Below are 18,241 nucleotides of genomic sequence, written 5' to 3' on the forward strand. Positions count from 1 at the left end.
AATTAATATTTACTTCAGATGAGTGAGCTTGTCAATTTCTATAAAATTTATGATATAATAGGGCTTTTTTGAATTTTACTAATTTATATGAGTTTATTTTTGGTCTTGTGTTTCCTAGTACCTGAACAGCCAACTTTTCTCAAGGTCATCAAAGTTGATAAAGACACTGCCACTTTATCCTGGGGACTACCTAAGAAATTAAATGGAAACTTAACTGGCTATCTTTTGCAATATCAGATAAGTAAGTAGAAATTTGAATTGGAGTTAACTTCTTAAATTCCACTTTTTGATTGAGTATTCTGTTTGCTATGTTGGGAGTCTAATGATCACTTAAGGCCATGGTTTGTAAGCTGCCATTCTTCCTTGTAGCCCAGGGTCTTGTAAACTGGCTTGCATGCCAAATTCAGCCTGCTGCCTGTTTTTAGGAATAAAGTTTTATGACGACATGGCCATGTCCACTTATTTATGTATGTTTACAGCTGCTTTCTCCCTGGAGTGGCAAAGTTGTCATCTCAACAGAGACTACATGGCCTACAAAGGCTAAATGTTTACCATCTGGCCCTTTACTGAAAGGTTTGCTCACCTGTTTTAGAAAAAAAGCAGTGTGCTGATGAGTACGCAAAACATGCGTTTAATGTTTATATATAAGATGTTTGGAGAAGTAGGAAACATGCAAAAGAGTTATTGAGTGATGTGATGGAGATTCAAAGCACACTACCTCTTCTGTCTCAGATATATGCTCCCATACTCAACCTTAAATATACTTGTGTTTATCAAATTCTCAATGAGTTGCTTGCTATTTCATGGAGATGATATTGAGAGGACTAAATAATTGTCTTTGGATCATTACTCGGAATGGGCTCTGCACACATGCTGCTATGCAACTAGAGTAACGTGAATGTATTCAGATGAAATCAGGTCATTTTTAATAGTAGCGCCTCCCATCTTGAACAGTCCTCAAGTCTAAGCATCATCTCAAAATGGAACTTAGGGGATTGACATTATAGAAAATTTTAGCAACATCCCATCGTGAAAATTTTAGACTTTCAAGACTTCAATTCTCAAAGCACCAGAAATACAGAAACCCAGCATACACTGCTTACAAGTCAACTTGATTATAGCCCTGTTGTGCTACTTTCACATCAACTCAAAACTTCCAGCATCCCAGGTCATATATTTGCTTTAGCTTCTGATGGTTTCTGCTGAAATTAGCACATATGTTTAAATACATAAAGGCCTAATCCCAACAGAAGTAGATTTTAGCACTTTTGAGTGCTTGCTGTGTAGCAGGATGAGTACTAATCCTGCTCTTTTTGTGTATCTCTTTACATTGTTTCATTAAAATAAGAAATCTATTAGATATGTACTATCACTATTTTATGAATGAAGGGATTGAGATATAGAGAATATACTCATACAGAGTCAAGCAGTAAAATAAGCGTTAAGAATGCAAAGCAAGATCAGTCCAATTCTACATGTTGAACTCTTAACCTTATATTATTCCATGAACTGGTTTTCAAAAAAGGTGTAAGAATTGAAGAAATATTTGAAGATTCTTTTAAATGTCAATTTGTTTGGTAAATATATACCTTCTCCTTATCCTAACAATAAGAAACTCAATTAATTAAATTCCATCCTTCATATTGATCCATATGTAACATTTAAGTTTGTCTAAAAACAAGTTCTTAGAATATAGAAGTTGAAATATTAACAATTGTAATGATTACTGAACTGCTTGATATGTGGATTTTAAAATAAAATAATATATAATTATTTTGTTCTCAATATTAAATGATCAAGACATTTTAGGTAGTTTACCTTTTTCTTATTGCTCTTAAATAGTCTAAATTGTTGCAATTTATATGTATGAGAGCTCTATGTATACTCTCCTGAATTCTTATATTGATTGTAGTAGTTTTTTAATTGACTTTGTGGTCATTCACAATTATGTTTTCAAAAAATCTAAAAGAGTGATGATTTCACATCCTTCCTTCCAATGTTTGGATGCCAAATTTTTTGTTTGTTTTTTTTTCATTGATTTGAATTGCATTTTATGGACCAAGGAAGGCATTTTTATGTCAATAATAAATGCATTTTTTAAACATCTATGGTATCTTGGACTGAGAGTCAAGAGGATTTATTCTATATTCTTTATTGCCACTAACAGCTGCACTATCTTGGATGTATTTTATCTCTTGGATTATTGTTACAGTAATCTTATAACACTCCACGCTCTTACACAAATCTCATGACTTTGCTGGGTACACAAATCTCATGTCTTTGCTGGGTTGCAATTCTTTAGAAGAAGCTATCTGATTCAGCTTTTTACAATTAGCACTTCGCATAGTACTTAGTACACAGTAGATATTCTTAAATAATTAATATATTCTTGCATTTATTGATTCTATGTATATTGAGTAGCTATTTGGTGCCATATGTTAAACTAGAAGCCATAGAAGATATAAATAAATTATCATCTTGAATTATTCTTGCAAAAGGAAATTACAAGTACTTAATTCAAAGATACAATGAAAATATAGCAATGGGGAAAATTCATTATTATTAACAGGTATTATGAAGCTGGAGCAGTTGGCTCCAATATAGCACAGGGATTAAAGATGTTTCTCTGGGGTCAAAAGGCCATGGTTTGGATTCAAATTCCAGTTTGCAAATTTACAGATTCAAGATCAGAGCAAAGCCCTTATTCTTGTGAGACCTCAGTTTTGTCATGTATGATATAGTCATAGTAGTTGTACGTACCTCATAGGATTAAATGAGTTGATGGTTATGAATCATTAATGTATCTTTACATACTACAAGCATCAGGAGAAATGAAAATAATGAAGAATACAACTTGAATGGTTAAATACATTTGAGCTGTTGTTCATGTTTGTTTTTTAGTAAATGACACCTACGAGATTGGAGAATTAAATGATATTAACATTACAACTCCATCAAAACCCAGCTGGCACCTCTCAAACCTGAATGCAACTACCAAGTACAAATTCTACTTGAGGGCTTGCACTTCACGGGGCTGTGGAAAACCGATCACGGAGGAAAGCTCCACCTTAGGAGAAGGGAGTAAGTACATGAGGCTTCTCTTTTTAACAGGGGCTTTAAAAAGAGGCTGCATCTTTTTAAACAGCTGCGCTGAAAGGAAAGCACCGTGCTAGTCATTGTAAATTAGAAATGATTGTGATCCCACTCTGTCTGACCTTCTGTTTTCCACTGACATAGAGGCAGAATTTATTAATCTTGTTTGGAAAGTTCACATTGACTCAATTTATGGATTTCTGCGCAATACTAATCAAATTATAGCTTAGTGTATACAAGGTCAGGAACTATAATTTTACTTAATTAAAGTAGCGGGACATAAGGTCACAAAGCTATTCAAAAGGTTAGTAAAGGTATATTTTTCTTTTAGAAATGTTTCCATACAGAAAAACATGTGGCTCTTGCTTTGGTAGACATTACAGATCTAATACATCTCACTTTCATGCCTTCACTCTATATACATTGATTCATATGTCAATTTTGTTTTACTGTCTGATTATTGATGCCAAGCAACTAGCTGGGAAATGGCTTATAAATCTATGATTTCACTTGTAACACAATTGTCCTAATTCAATTACACTTTTCTATTTTTTTCCACCTTTAACCATTTCCCTTCCAAAACTGCATCTCCAGTTATGATTTTAGCAAGGTTCTTGCTAAGCTTTCTATAATAGCAATAGGACCTTCGCAGATAAATCAGATCAGAGAAACTGATGTACACACTAAGTTAAACAAAGAGAGATTTAGGTAGGGCTTAGGCTGTTCAGGAGTGGAAGGATATTGGAGAAAGAAAGGAAGGATGTAGAAGATGGCAGAAAGGGAAGTAGAGATGTGTATTTATCGTGTATTAAGGTTGGTGCAAAAGTAGTTGTGGCCCTTCCATTAAAAGTAGTAATGACAGAGGCCACAATTACTTTTGCACCAATCTAATACTATGTGTCAGACTGTGTTCGGGATGCTTTTCCAAATTGTAGATTAGAAAAATGGTAGAATCAATGAAAGAAACATCACGAAGGGGAAACATAGTAAAGAAAATTCAACTGCCTATTATTTATTGAAGATGTATATTAAAATATATTCAAACTTGTGAATGACTGTAAATCACCGTGTTTGTGTGTTAATGGTTATGCTCTGACCTTTATTATTGGTTTGTTTTTACATCTTATTGTGCCTGCTATATCTGACTAATAACAAGCTTATGTTTTTCTTGGATTCCTTAAACATTTAAAACCCCTTTATGTGGGAAAAGTGTATAATTCAAATAATTACTTCCCTAAAACTCACAAAGTATTCCCAAGGATGAATTGAACACCAAGTGAAATGAAAAACTCATTTCACTGACTTTACCTGCTCATAAAAGTTAGATTTAAAGATGGGGATTGAAAACTTCGCAGTAACTAAAAGATGGTTATTTCTGAAGCATTGAAACTGACATCAAGTGTCCAATACAAAGAAGTCAGAATGGTAGTACTCCAAACATGCAACTTCCATATTCTTAAAAACAGAATTTAAGGCATGCAGTTGGTTGCTATTTTGATATAACCAAGACCATAATGTGCTTGTGAAATACTGATCCCATTCTTGCCAATTTGAAGCATATAAGAAAAAATATTCACAGAATTGCCTTACAAGCATTGCACATTCTAGTACATACGTTGGAAAATTTGGGCTTGGTTGCATTCATGCTTGAGAAATTGTTTTTGGAGGATGAAAATGCTGTTCATGTGATTTTACAACTGATGTGGCATCTTTTCTTCAAACTAAAAATGTAACGAATTTGCTGCGTATCTTAAAAGAACATTTCTTCACTGTCTTACGTGTCAGGAATTTAAAAATGTTTCTTACTAGCGTGTTTGTGCTCTTTTTCAGGAATCTGCATTTTCAGTATTCCAGCTAAGTGCCCCCTTCCCCAGTTGACACTGATTTCTCTTCTATAGGCGTGTCTTGCTATATGTACAGGGAAAAAAATTACAATCTCTTTTTCTACTAGAGTTCAACATAATCTTTGAAAAAAATGTATATTTCTACTGAGAAGATACATCTTGTTATCACTCAGCACTCTAAAAATGATCACTTGTGCAAATTGGAACCTACTACTATGCATCTTTCTTCTCGCTCCGCCTATGTAGCTCATTTCAAGGTCATTTGGCGCTTGTTCAAAAAATAGGATTTGATTGACAAGCATTTTTCTCTGTTTTCAGGTTGTCACTCTGATTTTCAAATAAATCATATTCCATAATCTAAGAGTAGAAAAGATGGAGCTAATCAGAAATATTATTTTTGTGTCATTAGTGGTTTGAATAAATCACTTGCTTTACTCTGTTTTTCAAAAGCTTGCACTACTTAACGTTTTACTAATATCTCTGTTTTTCAAGGTCAAAATTAATTGCACTCTGTTTCAATGATGCTTAATCTTGAAGGCTTTGCTCATATAATTGGCCTTATTTCTCTCATGGCATAATTTTTAATAAAACCTTTTTGTTATTTAGTAACTATATAATTAATTTTTTTCTATAATGAAAATGCATAATGAAATATTGATCTGTAACATGTACCCACTTTAAATAGAATTTCATAACCCGTTGTAGTCTCAGTAAGAAACATATTTTATAACACTGCTAACATTTTCTGGATTATATTTATTATATTGAGTTGATTTCCAGCAAAACTATGGATCACATGCAAAAATATTTAAGATACTTGGTGGTAAGACAAGAAGTTAGTATATTTTTGTTAAACTTGATTCATTTTATCTTCTACTATGAGATTCTACTATTAACATATTGACATATTAATATTTTTTGAAAAGTATTAACTTCCCACACCACTTTCAAAATGTCAGTAAAACCATTCCATTGGTATGTACCTACAAGCCTGCACTTCACGCACTTTGGGCTTCTATAAATTTCAAATATTTAATATATGACCATGTTGTAATGCTATTTCATCAGTATTTATGGAGAAGACCAAGGCAAAAAAAAAAAAAAGCAATATATAGTTAGTTATGATTATAAGGTTATATGCTGTCAATTGTAAGTCAAAAGGCCATATTCAGTTTCCCATTAGGTTTGTGAAAATCCAAATTGCACAAAATCATATTGTATAATTTTTTTAAGTCTACGGTTTTGAACCATTCATGAGACCAGGCAGATTTACAGTACCATTTCATCTTAAACGGCCATGTATTGAGTTCATTTCATTTACTCAATTTCATTATATTAAAAAAGGAAGTTGAAATGTTGATTTTCTTGATCTCCTGTAATTCAAAAACTGAGACAATATATAAGTGACTTTCTTATTCACTTCGAGTAACAATATATATTTTTTTACTTTTTATGTCCTGTTTTTCCATGACTACAATTCACATGATTTAACTGTGTACATTTCTTAGGTAAAGGTATCGGGAAGATATCAGAAGGAGTAAATCTTACTCAAAAGACTCACCCAATAGAGGTATTTGAGCCGGGAGCTGAACATATAGTTCGCCTAATGACTAAGAATTGGGGTGATAACGATAGCATTTTTCAAGATGTAATTGAGACAAGAGGGAGAGGTGAGAAATGAGATTATATTTGGGAAAGTCTTAGTCAATCTATGTCCTGTAGAATATTTAGTGTTGCATATGTCCTATATTAAACATGAAAACACTGAGTATATTAGTAATGAAAATAATAATTTCAATTTTAGACATATTTTAAATTATCAAAATGAAAAATGTTTCACAGTAGTTCAACTTATCCTTTATTTTGTTTTTACTAGAGTTGTTGCCTAAAAATATCTCCTGCTTATTAACACATGTTAATAACACAATCTAAAAAGAAAAAGCAAAACAAAACAAAACCAAACCACCAGGCTCCATGGTCATCTGCTTCTAACCAAGGCAGCTTGCGCTTTTGCTTGCTCCTTGCTGCTTCTGAGTTTAACTTCTGCCTTCACTATCCTTCTTTGGTTTTTCATCCTCAGAATCAAATACAACTCAAAGAAGTCCCTTTTTAAATAAAGAAGGAAAGATTTATCAGTATTCTCCCATTAACATGTCCTTCACATTGCATTCCTTCTGGGGTCATTAAAAAAATTGATACTCTTTGGTATGCTTAAAAATGATGTCTAATTTTCCCCAATTTTACAGAATACAAGACTGTTTCTAGTGTACAATGTTGTGACTTCTCTTTCTACAACAGAATATGCTGGTTTATATGATGACATCTCCACTCAAGGCTGGTTTATTGGACTGATGTGTGCAATTGCTCTTCTCACACTAGTATTGTTAACTGTTTGCTTTGTGAAGAGAAACAGAGGTGGAAAGTACTCAGGTAAAATTGTTTTTTAATGTGATTTTCAACTTATTAAATAGCATTTTCTGGGAAGCATTCTTCAGTGACATCTTTTTTTTTTTTTAAATACACATTCAAGTCAAATTTATTTTAGCAAATTAGATGTACAATGCACTGAGAGGAAAAACATATTGCTAAATTAACCAAAAAAAATATATGTATGGTCTAGAGTATTATTTCCAGATAGTTACTTGGTTTTAGTTTTTAGCACTTAAAATGGGCTCTAACTGCCGGGTGTGGTGGCTCGTGCCTGTAATCCTAGCACTTTGGGAGGCCGAGGTGGGTGGATCACGAGGTCAGGAGATCAAGACTATCCTGGCCAACGTGATGAAACCCCGTCTCTTACTAAAAATACAAAAATGAGCCGGGCATGGTGGCACCTGCCTGTAATCCCAGCTACTCAGGAGGCTGAGGCAGGAGAATCACTTGAACCCGGGAGGTGGAAGTGGCAGTGAGCCGAGATCGCACCACTGTACTACTTCAGCCTGGGAGATAAAAGCAAAAACTCCATCTCAAAAAAAAAAAAAAAAAAAAGAAAGAAAGAAAGAAAGAAAGAGCTCTAACAAGGTTGATAACACTTCCAAACTTCTATTGTCTATCTGTGAAAGATCAGAGCCATTGAGAGACAAATTACTAAGTTACATACATGCTTTAGTGTTTTAAGTGACCCATCTATAGTACGCCTCTCTCTATACATGACATACACGACTCGTGTTTTTTGCACTAATGCATTCTAATATTACTGGCTCCACTGGCCAACTTTGTTGGTGTTAATCATTATTAGGAATGCGTTTCTTATTACCATGGCATGTATTAGATACACTGCCTCATGAATTGATACATAAGGTATCCATGAAAACCATCATAGTTGGTAATATGATGTTTGCCTTTAATTTCATTCAACTTCCGAATTTGTTTTGTCTTTTTCAGATATACATATTGTATCAAGATGATGGTTATTACTAGTATTGCTTAGTATTCATGATGCTTTTATATGGTGACAAAGATTTAGACTACACTGCTATTTGTTTCATGATGTTCAGATTTATGAGAAGTTCATTATTGGCTTAGGATTTATCTAGCAAATATTTAGTGGGAACCCGTCATCTACATAGAAGCATTGAGAGCATAATTTCTAGGTTTTTGTAAAATGACATGCATAATTTATGGAGTTATGCATTTCACTTTTTTCTCTGAAGACTGAATGATTATGAATTAGGTTCACAATGACTAATAAATGTTCTGAGTAATTAATGGGAAACGTTAAAGAGTTATAGCATTCTCCTTATCCCCAACAAATAATCATTTGTGAATTGTGTGCTATCCAGATTCTAAAGATGTTTCTTCAAATCATGCCCTGAAAAGAAAAAAAAAAAATCAGCATTTCATATTGCAGAGTAGCTAAGAGAATCTATTAGGTCTCTGCATGTAGTCATAAAAAGTTCCATAAATAACAATTTGTATTTGAGGGTTTTTGTTTGTTTGTTTGTTTTTAAGTAAAGGGAATAAGAGCTTTTGGTCTTATATTCCACTAATACAAAAATTAGCTGGGCGTGGTGGCGGCTGCCTGTAATCCTAGCTACTCAGGAGGCTGAGGCATGAGAATCCCTTGAACCCGGAAGGCAGAGGTTGCAGTGAGCAGAGATCATGCCACTGCACTCCAGCCTGGGTGACAGAGTGAGACTTTGTCTTGAAACAAAACAAAACAAAAAAAGTAAAATGTCAGTGGAGACCTGAATATTCAGATTGTTGCAACAGTTTTGTGTAAGAGTGATGCATAACAACCAAATGATTGACCTTTGTTTTTTTTTTTTTTTTTTTGAGACATGATCTTGTTCCGTCACCCAGGCTGGAGTGTAGTGGCACTATTTCAGCTCTCTGCAACCTCTGCCTCCCAGGTTCAAGTGATCTTCCCACCTCAGCCCATCATGTAGCTGGGACCACAGGTGCACACTACCACACCTGGCTAATTTCCATGTTTTTAATAGAGACAGGGTCTTGCTTTGTTGTCCAGGCTGGTTTCAAACTCCTGACATCAAGTGTTCTGCCCGTCTTGGCCTCCCAAAGTGCTGGGATTACAGGCATGAGCCACCACATCCAGCCTTGATTGACTTTTTAAATTCAATTTAATTTAATGACACAGATCTAATAGGTGCCTATGACATCTTCAAAAGGTCCAGATAGTAAAATAAATATTTAGTAATTTGGTCTTCGCTGAGAAATCAAATTAAGTTGGGCTCTTCCAATAAGACTTCTTGTTCACATAATATTGTGTAGTCACGTGAAAATATGCAGTACGCTGCAGGTGTGATGACAAAAAAGTAGAACTTCCCAAAATCCTCTCTCTTTTTTATTTAAACAAAGAAGTAACAGATGGGCTACAGGTATAGCCAGAAAAAAATATTGCCTCACTGGTATCAAAACATTTGAGCAATGCTGTTCTTATTGACTATTCACTATTCCACAGCGCTGGTAAAAATGTATTTTAAACAGTCACTGTATTAGTTTCCCCACCTTTTTTCTCTTTTTTAGTTAAAGAAAAGGAAGATTTGCATCCAGACCCAGAAATTCAGTCAGTAAAAGATGAAACCTTTGGTGAATACAGGTAAACTTGAGGTTCTGTTTTAAAATGTATCAAAACACGTATTCATCATGTTGAAAGCTCAAATGAACAAAAAGGTGTTTATTCTTAACAAAAAGTTTACAGAACTATAATGTAATGACCCTATAAAGAATACTTTGTACAAATAGGGCCCACGTAAGTGCTAGCAACCAAATTTCTGTCTGTGTGGTGAGGGTGTATAAAGAATTACAGTCCAGGCAGAAGTATCGGTTAGGATACTTTTCTTGAAACTGTGTGCCTAACGCAAATACACTATTCTTATTTAGGTTGAATATCTATTTGGGGTAGCTAAAACATCTTGAGCGTGGCCATTTTGAACTCAGGTTGGTACCGTTTGCATCCACACACATATATCTGTATACCTACAGTGTTGCCCCTGCCAAGGTAAGTAAGTTACAAACTCTGTCCTCTCGATGAACCTAATCAGCAGAGAAAAATGTCTTATATATGCAAATGACTGTAATGAATTAAATAGAATAAAAGAGCACAAAAGAGAGCAACTATTTCTGCCCAGGTAGGATTTTGGAAAAAGGATCATCCATAAGAGATAAGCTAAGCCTTAAAGGATAAAAAGGATTGTGTTACTGTTAACCACTGGACAGAGGATGACAAAATGAGTGAGAACGTGTCGGGCAAGGGAGGAATGGCAAGAAGTCTGCTCTGAGCTAGGCAGGAATCTTTTGGGGACGTGTTAAATTGTCTCTCCTGTTATCTCTCTCCATCTTCCCCTTTCTGCTACTCTCTTAACTTCTTAGCTCTTTTTGGTTGGAATGGCATCATTTTTTTTCAGGTACCCTGTATATTTCAGCCAATAGACATATTGTAAGTTCCAGATTTATATCAATTTTAGCACATGGGAAACCAGAGTTTATATCAAAGAAGAAATCTGGTTGATCCTCATTCTCTCATCTCTGGATTCATCACTCTAGACAGGGATGTGGAGCATTTTCATTAGCTCATTGTTAGACATTTGAGCTTACCTGTACCTCCACTTTGTGCTATACTTATTTTTCTGTATTCTACTTAGTCAATATCCTTTTTACATTTTTATATTTCTTAATAAATGACTTTAAATTCTTTCCAGAATAAAGAACAATAAAGAGAAAGAAAGAAAGAGAGAAAAAAAAAAGAAAGAAAGAATTTTGGAGCTTTGCAAATTGTGCTCATTACTGTTGTATTAGTGAGCAGCTGCCTCATAACAACAACCACCAATACTTAACAGCTTAAAACAATAAACATTTATTATTTCTATGTCCTCATAATTCAGGAATCCAGACATGGCTTAGATGGGTGCTTCGGGCTCAGGACTTCTCATGAGGTTGCAGGAAGGTTTTGACCAGGGCTATGGTTTCATCTAAAGTTTCAACCAGAGCACAAGCCATTCCTAGGCCACTCATGGTGCTGTTGGCAGGTTATAGTTCCATACAGACTGTTGAACTAAGAGCTTCAGTTCTTCACAGGCCAGAAGTCATTCCTAACTCCATATCACATGGATATCTCCATGGGGCCATTCACAACATGGCAGCTGGCTTCCTTCAGAATGTGTGAGCCAGGGAGCAAAACAGAGCACCCAAGTTGGAAGCCACAGTCCTTTTGTAACCTGACATTGGAAGTGACTTCCCATCACTTCTGTTGTATTATATAGGAGCAAGTCAATAAGTTTAGCCCACAACTCAAAGGAAGAAGATTATACAAGGTACAGATTCCATGAGACAATGATCATTGAGGACCTGCAACAACTTTTCAGAAGTTGAGGCAGGAGAATTGCTTGAACTCAGGAGGCGGAGGTTGCAGTGAGCCGAGACTGTGCCACTGCATTCCAGCCTGGGCAACACAGTGAGATTCCATCTCAATTAAAAAAAAAACACACACAAACAAACAAACAAAAAACTACTTTTGAAAGACCGTATTAGCTCAGTTTTACAGGCAAGAAAACAAAACAATGCCTTGCAATGCCTCGTCTAAAAACCCATTTCCCCACATCCTGCTGCTTCTTTATAAAGATAGCTAACATCTTCCCATGCATTATTTCCTATGACATCCCTTTATAGTAGTTGATGTGTTTTCCAACCTCTTTCCCCCAAACTACACATTTATCAGGATAATTGTCTACTTTCCACATTATCCCAGGAGGCAATTTTATAAGAGGTACCCTTACATAACATAAGTCCTCATCCTTCTAGCTTCCGATAATCGTCCCTTTTGTTATTTTTCTTTGCTCTTTGTTTCCTGATTCCTCAGCCAATGCCTCATCTTTTTTCTTGATTTGTTTTTATAACTGCAATATCCTAATTCGAGAGCCAATTATCGTATCAGTCAGGGGAGCATGTGTTATGCTGCTGTCAAAACAACTCCAAAAGCATGTTCTTTCTCAAGTTATGTATCCCACAGAGATTGCCCTTTTCATCTTAGTCACTTAGGAGCACCGGCTGGTGGATGAGGATCCAGGGTCACCACAGCAGGGAAAACAGAATGTAACAAACTGAGCACTGGCTTTTAATCTTCCACTTGGAAGAGACACATGTCACCTTTGCTCACTTTTTTTTTAAACCGAAGAAAATTCCATGGTGGCATATAACATAGAGTAGGCAGAGAAGTGTCATCCTGTTTTATTCCTAGAAATGTGACATACTTATTGAATAGCACTGACCAATACCACAAATTATAAAATGATACGTACATCTAAATTATATTTTTTCCAAATGCTTCATTGATAAAATTTGATAAAATCATTTTATATGGTGTATAGCTTAATAATGTAATACTAAATGGTATTTTTAAAAATCTTGATCCAAAATCTGAAGATCATATCATTTGATAAGCATTTTACTAATGGATTTGCTTCTGTTCATGAATAAAACACCTACCATAAATATAGTATACTTATTTATGTTATTAAAATATCAGCCGCTTCTTTCTATCTTAAAATGTAACAAGCTTGAACTGTTAACTATATTAAAGAAAGTTATTTGGTTTCAAAAACAGAATATGATTGAGTTTTAAAAGAACTTTTTGGAACGATATAAGAGAATGAAAAGGATCAGAAGTAAAAACAGTAGATCAAGACTTAGAAGCCAGGAGCTCCAAAAGTTCATGAAAGCAAAGGAAATTGCATTTGTTCTCTGTCTGAGTCCATTAGGGGCTACTGTAACAAAATACCATAAACTGAGTTGCTTATAAAAGAACAGAAATTTATTTCTCACAGTTCTGGATTCTGGGAAGCCTAAGAGCAAAATGCCAGCATTTTCCATGTCTGGTGAAGGCTCACTTTCTGGGTGACAGATGGTGCCTTCTCTTTGTGTCCTCACATCGTGGAAGGGGTAGGGCAGCTCTCTGGGGCCTCTTCTCTAAGGGCACTAATATCATTCACTAGGGCTCCACCCTTTTGGCCTAATCACTTCCCAAAGACTCCACCTCTAACTCTCTCACATCTGTTATCAGGTTTTAACATAGGAAGCTTGGGAGGACACAGATATTTAGACCATAGCAGCCACTATGGACATCAACAGGTTGAATCTCACATGTTACAGAAGCTCAGCTGTCAATTTTAAAGAGAATCAGAAGTGTTGTGAATAATTAAAGATTGTTTGGTGGAAATTGCTTATGACTTTGTAAACACATGTTTACAGACTTTGCAAACTTCGTAAACATGTGTGGTAGTATCATGTGGGCTTTAGTATCTGTCTTCAATGCTATTATGAATGTCCTGAACATTATAAAACCTTTTAGCACTTATGAATGTGTTTCTTTACACAAATCTATAAGAATATTAGATTTTATTGAACTATTTTTTGTTTGTTTGTTTTCAGTGACAGTGATGAAAAACCTCTCAAAGGAAGCCTTCGGTCCCTTAATAGGGATATGCAGCCTACTGAAAGTGCTGACAGCTTAGTCGAATACGGAGAGGGAGATCATGCTCTATTCAATGAAGATGGATCATTTATTGGTGCCTATGCAGGATCTAAGGAGAAGGGATCTGTTGAAAGCAATGGAAGTTCTACAGCAACTTTTCCACTTCGGGCATAAACACAACATGTGTAACCAACCCTACTGGTTCACCCCAACCTTTCATATTTATCTGTTCAAGGGAGCAAGAACTTTCATATAGGAATAGAAACATGTTGACTGAAGATTTCATCCAGAAGTCAACATCCTGCAATTATGTTGAAAAAAGTAGCACTGCCTTCAAAATATAAAATGCCAAGCACTTCAGGCCTATGTTTTGCTTTTGTTGTTTTCAGGTGCTCGAAATGCAAAACACAAAACGAATCCTGTGTTTAGATACACCTCAACTAAATCCAAAGTCCCCATTCAGTATAGTCCATATTTGCCTGATTTTACTATTCAGTGTGCTTGCATAGATATTGCTACCTTGTGGGTTTTCCTCCGTATGCACATTGGCATACAGTCTCTGAGAACTGGCTTGGTGACTTTGCTTCACTACAGGTTAAAAGACCATAAGCAAACTGATTATTTAAAATGTAAAAAAGAATATGAATGTCTTATTAAAACATTTCATTGAATATATACAGTCTAAATTTATTATTTAAATTGTAGTAGCAAAAGTCTTAGGTGAACAATCAACTAGTATTTATTGAGCTCCTATTTGGCCAGAGATGGTCATATTTAAACAGAAGTATAAGTTTTTCAGTTTCAACATTTTTTAAATTTCTATCAGTTATGACATCCACGAGCATCACTTTTTGTGTCTGTGTTTTTTTGTTTTTTGTTTTTTCTTGGACTAAATTCAACTGCATGGAAGCAGTGGTCAGAAGGCTGTTTCATACAAGAACAGGCAGAAAGTGCCCATTGTTCTGGATTCTAATAGCTACATCTACTTAATATCTTCATTTCTAAATTGACTGCTTTTACCTTTTTTCTATGTTTATGTAATGGTATGCTTGCATATATTTCATGAATACATTGTACATATTATGTTGATATTTACACAGTTTAAAATATAGATGTGTTTTATTTTGAAGGGAGAAAAGGAACATTAACAGGCATGTTTGTACAGTTAGAATATATTAGTAAGATACTGTTTTTCATCATTCCAGAGCTACGACTAATAACATGAGGTTCCAAAGCTGAAGACTTTGTATAAAGCATTTGGATTTTGTTCTTATATGGTTTTCTTTCAACAGTTTCAAAATAAAATATCATATAAATATTGAGGGAAATGTTTTCATATTTTTCAAAATAGGTTTTTACTGTTGAATGTACATCTACCCCAGTTCCTCAAAAGAAAAACTATTTACATAGAAATTACTACACATATGTTTGCGTGTATGGTATTTTAAACATCTTTGTGGTGAGAATCTGTTTCCCCTATATTCTCCTTCTGTCAAAGTCAGTACAAATTCAGGGAATTTATTTTCTGGCATTTGTGCTCCAGTCCTTTTAAAATTGTCCATGAACATGGTTTAAAAACAATATGGAGGATGATGCATACATGTCGGTCAAGTTCAGCACTAGACTTGACATTTTACGGAAACATTTTTTAACCTTACCCTGAAATACTTAACTACTGTTTAAATGAAATTCATTTATTTTACTTTAGTTTTTGAGCTGTGATTATTGTTATACAGTTACGTCCTCAAGTTGGATTTATGTAACCCCTTATATTTCATGGATACCAACATTTGGGGTATTTATAATAGTCAGCGCAGGAATGCACATGGAATATCTACTTGTCCTTTTGAACCTCACATGTCCTCCTGAAGCATAGACAGGAAAAGAATGTCTTATTTAAAACTACAGTTTATGGGCTCAGGATTTGACCACAGTCCTGGGAGTAAGCATTTCAAAGGGGAAGGCATCGTGGTCTCCACGCCGTGTAAATGTGAGGATGTGATGCACATCCATCAGTGCAACTCGAGCTCCATCCTCATCTGATTTCTAAGGTGCCGATTTTCTGGAGGAACAGTCATCATGTTTTGATTTATCTGGGAGAAAATTGTCATGCCCAGCTACTGAAGAGGGCAAGGTTGTGACGTTCAAGTTTAGTTCTCATACTATTCTATCTCCTCTTCTTTGTCGTCAGTCAAAATGTGGTTTTTAAAGAAAGTCATGCAGGTTAGAAATAATGTCAAAAATATTTAGGAATTTAATACCCTTTAAGTCAGAAGATAAAACAAATACTGAAGTATTAGCTCTTCCTACACTTCGTGTTCCCCTTTAGCTGCCTGAAAATCAAGATTGTTCCTACTCAGATCTTTTGAGTGGCTAAAACTTACGGATGTGAAAAATGAGATTGAATGATGACTATGTTTTCCTATCATTATTACCTTTCCTCAATACTATTGGGCTACTACTGGGACTCTTCAGCACAAAAGGAATAGGTCTATGATTGACCCTGATTTTAATTGTGAAATTATATGATTCATGTATTTTATGAATCAGAATAACTTTCACATAAAATAAATCCAAGTAGGTTAAAATGGATTTCATGACTTTCCCTCAGAAAATGAGTAATGGAGTCCATGATGTGCAATGGTAATTATAAATTGGTGAGGCTTGTTTGCAAAACGCCCACTAGTAATAAGGCAACAGCCAATATTTAGAACTTTGTTCTTTACTGGATTCACACTAACTTTCTCCAGTCTACTTCCAATATTATTTAATGTAACTGATTGTATATAGTCTCAAGAATGGTTAGTAGGCATGAGTTCCTAGAGAACTGTCCAAGGGTTGGGAAAATCCAAATTCTCTTCCTGGTTCCAGCACTCATTTTGTACATAAACATTAGGCAGGTTGCTTAACCTTTTTATTTCAAACTCTCAACTCTAAAGTGCTAATAAATAATCTCAGTTACCTTATCTTTGTCACAGGGTGTTCTTTTTTATGAAGAAAAATTTGAAAATGGTAAAAGCTAAGATGCCTTTTAACTTCACAAGCAAACCTTTAACTAATTATGTATCTAAAAGTCACCCCCCACATACCAACTCAACTTTTTTCCTGTGAACACATAAATATATTTTTATAGAAAAACAAATCTACAGAAAATAAATCTACTGTTCTGTGAGCAGTATGATTTGTACATGCCATTGAAAATTATTAATCAGAAGAAAATTAAGCAGGGTCTTTGCTATACAAAAGTGTTTTCCACTAATTTTGCATGCGTATTTATAAGAAAAATGCGAATTTGGTGGTTTTATTCTATTGGTATAAAGGCATTGATATTTTAGATGCACCCACGTTTGTAAAAATGTAGAGCACAATGGAATTATGCTGGAAGTCTCAAATAATATTTTTTCCTATTTTATAGTCATGGAAGAGATAAGCTAAAGAGAGGAAAATAATGAGAAATGTTGGTGTGCTTTTCTAAGCATTTAAAACGTAATTGCCAATTGAAATCCTAAATATGTTTACATGCCATTAAGATATGATTCTTGTAACAATGTTAAATTGATTATAATGGGATTGGGTTTGTTATCTGTGGTAGTATATATATATCCTAGTGTTCCTATAGTGAAATAAGTAGGGTCGAGCCAAAACTTTCTTTGTTTTGTACCTTAAATTGTTCGATTACATCATCAAAAGAAATGAAAGGTATGTAGAATGGGTTCACCTGATTACCTTTTTCTTTTGGCTTGGATTAATATTCATAGTAGAACTTTATTAAAACGTGTTTGTATTGTAGGTGGTGTTCGTATTATGCTTATGACTATGTATGGTTTGAAAATATTTTCATTATACATGAAATTCAACTTTCCAAATAAAAGTTCAACTTCATGTAATCCAAAAATGTTTGTATTCTGTTCTACACAGTTAAGAAGAATCAGAATTTACATATTAATCTTAACTACTTCGGTTGCCTCTGATCCTGGAATATCTATAAATGAAATATAATTTAATAAAGTATAAATAAGATATAAATAAAATATTTTGATTTCAATTAATTTACAAATATACAATATCATCAACGTCTATAAAACAGAATATTCCAATAAAATTTATACTTATGATAAATATAAATTTAAGATGAATGTATATTTATCTGGTTATTTTTAATAAAAATGTAGAAATGTCACCTTCCAAGAAAATGCCCAGTATGCTATATTTTCAGTGAGGCTATTAGATAATTTTGACATGGTCTCTTAGAATTGGGTTACCCAGTTTGGCTCAGTGGACAATCTATCGGAAATTGTTGTTTTTAAAACTGTTTTATTGAGCAGACATGGAGACTTACTGAAATCGTCACTCTTTGTGAGGATGAGTTGGGTGGATC

The 18,241-nt window shown here is 34.5% G+C and overlaps 1 protein-coding gene across 5 annotated transcripts in view; it reads left to right on the plus strand.

Moving 5' to 3' along the window:
• Nucleotides 1-17,745, plus strand: part of LOC105479605 (cell adhesion molecule L1 like) — a 213,364-nt gene extending 195,619 nt beyond the window's left edge. For 4 of the 5 annotated variants that reach the window (XM_011737622.2, XM_011737625.2, XM_011737624.3 and 1 more), the window contains 6 exons: nucleotides 119-241; nucleotides 2,902-3,081; nucleotides 6,446-6,607; nucleotides 7,236-7,367; nucleotides 9,921-9,993; nucleotides 13,821-17,745. In XM_011737622.2, the coding sequence (XP_011735924.2) occupies nucleotides 119-241; nucleotides 2,902-3,081; nucleotides 6,446-6,607; nucleotides 7,236-7,367; nucleotides 9,921-9,993; nucleotides 13,821-14,037 (887 nt within the window). In that variant the 3' untranslated portion in view covers nucleotides 14,038-17,745. The remainder of the gene's footprint in view (nucleotides 1-118; nucleotides 242-2,901; nucleotides 3,082-6,445; nucleotides 6,608-7,235; nucleotides 7,368-9,920; nucleotides 9,994-13,820) is intronic. The other variant, XM_011737628.3, reaches the window with a different exon arrangement.
• Nucleotides 17,746-18,241: the final 496 nt, after the last annotated feature.

This window comes from Macaca nemestrina, chromosome 2, assembly GCF_043159975.1.
Source record: "Macaca nemestrina isolate mMacNem1 chromosome 2, mMacNem.hap1, whole genome shotgun sequence".
Lineage (NCBI taxonomy): Eukaryota > Metazoa > Chordata > Mammalia > Primates > Cercopithecidae > Macaca > Macaca nemestrina.